The sequence below is a fragment of the Penaeus vannamei genome, chromosome 10 (assembly GCF_042767895.1).
Source record: "Penaeus vannamei isolate JL-2024 chromosome 10, ASM4276789v1, whole genome shotgun sequence".
Classification (NCBI taxonomy): domain Eukaryota; kingdom Metazoa; phylum Arthropoda; class Malacostraca; order Decapoda; family Penaeidae; genus Penaeus; species Penaeus vannamei.
The window spans coordinates 4,745,245-4,752,744 of record NC_091558.1 but is presented as its reverse complement, the minus strand read 5'-3'; the positions used below and the strand labels follow the sequence as shown (position 1 = coordinate 4,752,744).

The 7,500-nt window shown below is 35.7% G+C and overlaps 1 protein-coding gene across 1 annotated transcript; it reads right to left on the bottom strand.

Annotated features, from left to right (window-relative positions):
- Window positions 1-4,068: 4,068 nt before the first annotated feature.
- Window positions 4,069-5,042, bottom strand: LOC138863078 (anti-lipopolysaccharide factor-like). Its single transcript, XM_070126811.1, has 3 exons — window positions 4,829-5,042; window positions 4,539-4,675; window positions 4,069-4,425 (listed from the first exon to the last, which is right to left on the bottom strand). The coding sequence occupies exons 1-3, from the start codon at window positions 4,933-4,935 to the stop codon at window positions 4,250-4,252; spliced, it is 420 nt and encodes a 139-aa protein (XP_069982912.1). The 5' UTR covers window positions 4,936-5,042; the 3' UTR covers window positions 4,069-4,249.
- Between the last annotated feature and the right edge of the window lie 2,458 nt (window positions 5,043-7,500).

Sequence of the window (7,500 nt, the reverse complement as noted above, 5' to 3'; positions counted from 1 at the left end):
CAGGGTTGTCTCGTACAGAGACTGCTTGATGGCTGTCATCTACAGGGAAAAGAGCTACGTGCCCGTATAGCCTTAATTGGCGGTCACGGATTATGCAAGTAACAGGTCCCATAGGTTGGGCATTAGTCCTGCCAACTGTACCCCATGATCCGGCGTAGGGACTTGTTAGAAAAGGCATCGAGACTAAACTCCAAGACACTGGATAACGTCCAGGTTTCGCTTTCAAAGAGCAAAACTGGCAGTACCAAGGCCTTAACAAACGTTACTTAGTCTTTCTACATAGGTACCACCACCTCCAAAAAACTCTTGTTGACTGAGTTCATGGCTCCTGCTGCCAGATCAATCCGTCTACTTACTGTCTGGTCTGACAGCCCAGAGGCACGGACTACACTACCAACATATGTAAAGCTCTCTCGGACAAACGTCATCGCTACAAGCTTGTATCGACTGATACAGGCTTGCAGGTTCTTTAACAAATCCTGGATCTTGGTCTTGGTCTAGGAGACCTCTAAGGCTAGAGGCTTCGCTTCATTGCTGAATGCATCAAGAGCCGCCACTAGATTCCAGAGACTCAAACAGGATATCAATATCGTCAGCAAAGCCGTGGTCCGTGACCGGGATATTGCCCGGTCACGGACCACACTGACTTTGGAGAGTAGCTCTGCCCATTATCCAGACTATGCATGTTATGCATGTGTTGAAACGTGTTGATGCAAGACACAGCCTTGCCTCACTCCTGAACCACCAGGGAAGAAGCTCGACAGGCTCCCACCACACTTTACAGCGCTTTCAGTAGCAGCATATAGGCTTGCTATTAAACCAGTAATCCGTGTCGAAATATCCTGTCTCAGGAGCTCCCAGAGCAATTCGCGATGTACCTAGTCAAACGCCTTCTTGAGGCTGATGTAGCCTGCAAGCAGCCCACGCCCGAACTCACGGCGGTGTTCCACAATGACTCGAAGTGCTAGGATACGGTCTATTGTGGACTTGCCATGTGGTATATTGAGCAATATGATGCTACGGCAGTTGCTACAGTCCCAATATTCTCATGTCCCCTTCTATAGAGGGATGGCCACGCCCCTCAACAGGTCTGGGGGAATGGAACCGGACTGCCAGGGCTTGGTAGGTAGGACAAAGGTCATTTACTTGGAAATGACCTTCTATCTCCTCAGCAAGATTCATGTTCAACTGTTCCTTATCCCTTCTCAGCAGAGCCCGAGCCCTGCGCACCAAGGAGCGACACAAATCCCGACTGCCATTTATACGAGCCACACGACACACATCTGTGGCCTCCAGCGTCTCCAGCGAGTTGACATTCTGCCTTGTCCTCGGGCGTCCGCCAATAGACTGCAATAGATCCTACAGAGCTGCAGGTTCCGTTAGGTTTTCAAGCACTGCTACCTGATCAGATATTGTTGAGGTGAACCTTGTTTACACTGCTCTCCCCTCACTGTGTGCAGGTGAAACGCCCTGCAAATTATTTATTATTATTATCATTATTATTATCATTGTCATTAATATTATTAGCATTATCATGATGACTATTATTATGATTACCATTATTGTTGTTATTTTCATTATCATCAATGTAATGATCATTATTATTGTTGCTATTATTATTATCCTTTCTACTACTACTACTGTTATGATCATTACCATCATTATAATCATGATTATTGATATTTTCATTATTGTTATTATGATTTTGATTCTCATCATTGTTATTTCACCTGTTATTATCATGATTATTATGTTAATAATCATTATCATAGTTATCATTTTATTATCATTATTATTGTTTCTGTTATCATTATTATTTTATTATTATTATCTTCATTATTATCATTATCATACCATCAATATTATACTATCATTGTTATCATTATTATCATCACTGTTATTGTTATTATCATTATGATTTTTATCATTATCATTCTTATTATTATCATTATAATATCATCATTATCACTATTTAACTATCATTGTTATCATGATTTTAATGATATGAATAACAATTAACAGTTATCATTATTGATAATATTGTTATTATCATTTATCTTATCATAACTGCTATTATTATCACCATTATGATTATAATTATTTATATTATTATTATCATTGTTATAATAATTATCATCATTTTATATTATCATTGTTACTGATATTGCTCTTATCATGATTATGCTGACAATAGTAATCATTATCATCATAATTGTCATTATTAGTGTTGCTGTTATCATTATTATTAGTAGTATTACTATTGATATTGGTGTTGTTATCATCATTAATGTTATCTTTATTATTGTTACTATAATTATTATCATTATTATTATCATTAGTAGTATTATCATAATAATAATGATACTAATGATAATAATAATGATGATGATGATGATCATGATAATGATAACAATTATTATTATTATTATTATTATTATTATTATTATTATTAAAGACAATAATGATAATAATAATAATAATAATAATATTAATTATTATTATTATTGTTATCAGTACCATGAGTATTACTGTTATTATGATCACCATCATTATTACGATTATTGTTATTACTATCATTATCATTATCATTATTATTATTATCATTACTACTATTGTTATTACTGATATTGTTATTGTTATTATTATTATATTTATAATTATTATTGTTATTATTATTATTATCATCAGTATCACAATTTTCATTATTTCATTACTATTATTATCATTATCATTTTTAAAATCATCCTTACAATGTTAATAATAATCAAAATTAGTGTTGCTATTATTCTCATTATTACCATTGTTGGTTTTGTTTTTGTTTTTATTATTATTATTATTATTATTGGTGTTGTTATTACTTTTATCATTATTAATATTGCTATTATTATTATCATTATCATCATTAATTTTATTTTTACAGTCAATATCATTATTATTATTATCATTTATCATTATTACTACTGTTATCGTCCTTATGATACTATCACTAATTATTGATCATCATCATCATTATTATTGTTATTATTCCTATCATTACATTTATCAATATCAATATCATTATTGTTTTTATCATTATTGCTCATCAACAGCATCATAATAAACACTATTATCATAATTGTTATAATCAATTTCATTGTTATTGTCATTGGTACTATTTTCATTGTCATTGTTATTATTACTATTATTATTGTTAATATAATCATTGTTATTGTTATTACTAAAACTATTATCCTCATTATCATCATCACCATCTTTATCATTATCATTATCACCATCATCATCGTTTCATCATTATCAGTATTATCATTATGATTATGATTATCATCATCATCATCGTTTTATCATTATCAGTATTATCATTATCTTTATCATCATCACCATCATCATCGTTTTATCATCATCAGTATTATCCTTATCATTATGATTATCACTGGTATTATCGTTATCATTATTGACATCATTAATATGAGTATTATCATTATCATCACCGTTATCCTTATCAATGACGGTGGCAACTCAAGACCGAATCCCGCACAGGGACAGAGAGAGAGAGAGAGAGAGAGAGAGAGAGAGAGAGAGAGAGAGAGAGAGAGAGAGAGAGAGAGAGAGAGAGAGAGAGAAGAAGAAGAAGAAATATAGGCTCTACCTTCCAAAGAATTCTCCGTCCTATATATTGCGAAGAATTTCGTTCATTGCTTGTGTTATTATTATCATTATTATTATTACTATTATTATTATTACTAGTGTTATCATTGTTACCATCAATGGTGTTATTGCTATTATTATCACCATTATCATCATCATCATCATTCCTGTTGTCAATATGATAATAAAAATATCGATATTAATAGTGATTATTGCTATAACTATCATCATTGCTACCATCGTCATCATCATCAATCACTGCATCATCATCATTATTGATTATAATAATTATGATACCAAAAATAATGATAATTATGATACAATAATAATAATAATAATGATGATATCTGTATTACATAACATATCACATACATGCACACACTTCTCACTAAAGGAAGGGAGGTAGACAAGTAGATATAGATCATATTATTATTGTTATGATACAAAAATAATAATAACAATGACGAAATCTATATTACATAACATATCACATACATGCACACGCTTCTCACTAAAGGAAGGGAGGTAGGCAAGTAGATATAGATCACATTATTATTGTCCTAGATTACGTAATCAAATATAATACAATTTATTGTACTATGGGTTATCGTTCTACCACACGATTCTTAAGTGTTGCGTTTGCCTGTCTCTCGTGGACAGTCGAGCGCTGTTCAAGCCAGTTTCTCGCGTCCACCCGCCTGAATAGACGTTTTTCAATTGCTTGTGCGAGAAATGTCTGCATAGCTTTCTCTCCTGTTCTTAATTTACAACGTGTTAAAGCTGAGTGGAAGAAAAAGAGCGTGATTAGTTGCAGATAGAAGCAATTGGCTGCCACGCCAGATGCCCAAACTGCTGTTCGTTATTGCAAGACAAGAGAAAAGGGAACACCTCACCTGTGCCTTTGATGTCTGACCAGCCAGGACAGGTGAAGGAGCTTTCATAGTACAGTCTCCAGTTGGTGAACTTTGGAAAAACTGCGAGGGTGCACGGGCGTTTCAGAAACTGCACCGAACGTGTGATTAGCCACTGCCTGAGGAACGTGAGAATGAATTCGGTTTCTTAATGGTCACCGATTAGAGCCTTAATGCTACGGGCAATGACAGTGCTTTGCCATGAATCGGAGGGGAACCAAAAAAAAAAAAAAAAAAAAAAAAAAATCAGAAGGAAGAGTTACGGTACTCACCCCATGAACTCCTGAGATAAATCGAATATTAGTTCCTCCTTCTTGTGAGCGAGGCACTGTGGGACGAAGACAAGGACAAGCGCTGTGATGATCACTGACGATCTCATTTCGTTTGTCAACACCGTGATGAAGTCCCTCTGCTGAATCGGGGGTCGCTGGCTGATGAGGACTGGTACTTCGCTGACGTCGGTCGAGGCACCACTGTGGTCAGCCTTGGTCGAAGCGAACTTATATACTCAGGCGGGTCGAAAGTGACTGCTTTGAGTTCCGGCAGCCTCGACGCGTCCGTTGGTGCATACAAATGTGTGTGTGTATAGGTATATATATCACATATATGAACATACACACACACACACACAAAAAGAAAACATACACGCACACGCACAAACACACACACACACATACACACAAACGCGCAATCACACACACAAAGAAAAAAAGAAGAAATAAAAGAAAGCAAACACACACGCATATATATACATACTTACACACACACACACACACACACACACACACACACACATATATATATATATATATATATATATATATATATATATATATATCACACGCGAGAACAGACACATACACACACACAAGCACACACAAACGCACAACCACACACACAAAGAAAAAAAAATAAAGAAAAGAAAGCAAACACACACACACATAAACACACACGCACGCAAACACACCCACACACCCCCACACCCGCACGCACAAACACACACACACACACACGTACACATATATATACATAAATACATATATATATATATATATATATATACATATATATATATATATATATATATATATATATATATATATATATATATACACACATTTGTATGTATGTATGTATGTATATGTATATATATGTAAATATATATATATATATATATATATATATATATATATATATATATATATATACACACACACACACACACACACACACACACACACACACACACATTTATTCATATTTACATTCTTTCCAAAAAGTCCCCAACTCCAGTCAACAATCTTGGGGTATCCCGTGGGGAGTCGAGGATTGGGGGGGGGGGGTATGGTCGATTTCGCGCATAACAGGGATTTCAAAAGGTAAAGAAAGTGTAAAGATGAAAAAACCCGAGCCGGTAAAGATTTGATACCGTGTTGCGGGTACGGACGGGCGAGCAAATCCGGTATAATCCGGTATAAACGCACAATCATAAACTTACCTCAGCACCCTAACCTATCACAACCCAATCATAAGTTTAAACATTTACCTTACCACCTTAACCTATCACAACCTAATCATGAAGATACGCACTTACCTTACCTTACCACCCTAACCTATCACAACCTAATCATCATAAGCACTTACCTTACCTTACCACCCTAACCTATCATAACCTAATCATGAGCATAAACACTTACCTTACCACCCTAACACAACCTAATCATAAGTATAAACATTTACCTTACCACCCTAACCTATCACAACCTAATCATGAGCATAAGCACTTACCTTACCTTACCACCCTAACCTATCACAACCTAATCATAAGTATAAACATTTACCTTGCCATCCTAACCTATTACAACCTAATCATAAGTATAGACATTTACCTTACCACCCTAACCTATCACAACCTAATCATGAGCATAAGCACTTACCTTACCACCCTAACCTATCACAACCTAATCATAAGTATAAGCACTTACCTTACCATCCTAACCTATCACAACCTAATCATGTGCATAAGCACTTACCTTACCTTACCACCCTATCCTATCACAACCTAATCATGATCATAAGCACTTACCTTACCACCCTAACCTATCACAACCTAATCATGAGCATAAGCACTTACCTTACCTTACTCTAACCTATCACAACCTAATCATAAGTATCAGCATTTACCTTACCACCCTAACCTATCACAACCTAATCATGAGCATAAGCACTTACCTTACCTTACCACCCTAACCTATCACAACCTAATCATGAGCATAAGCACTTACCTTACCTTACCACCCTAACCTATCACAACCTAATCATGAGCATAAACACTTACCTTACCACCCTAACCTATCACAACCTAATCATGAGCATAAGCACTTACCTTACCTTACCACCCTAACCTATCACAACCTAATCATGAGCATAAACACTTACCTTACCACCCTAACTTATCACAACCTAATCATGAGCATAAACACTTACCTTACCACCCTAACTTATCACAACCTAATCATGAGCATAAGCACTTACCTTACCACCCTAACCTATCACAACCTAATAATTATAAATATTTACCTTACCACCCTAACCTATCACAACCTAATCATGAGCATAAGCACTTACCTTACAGTGGAGGGCATAGCCGAGCGGCGGCGAGGAGGAAGTGACGAAACCTTTTATTCGGCTCTCGTGAAAAACATGGATCGAGCAAGGTAGCCTACGAAGTGGTACTTCCGCCTGCTGTACTTTGGCACTTTTGCCTTGGCTTCCCTCCAAAGGCGCTCAATGGTATTAGTGTGTGCTTTCGTCTTTGGGTCTAAAAGGAATTCAGAATGGTTCAGGGTGAGGTGCTTGTACCCTTCTCGTTCTAAGGAACTGTAAGCACGGCAGCAATCATTAATGATTGTAGTGCCTGGCTTGATTTATTTTATTTTTTTTT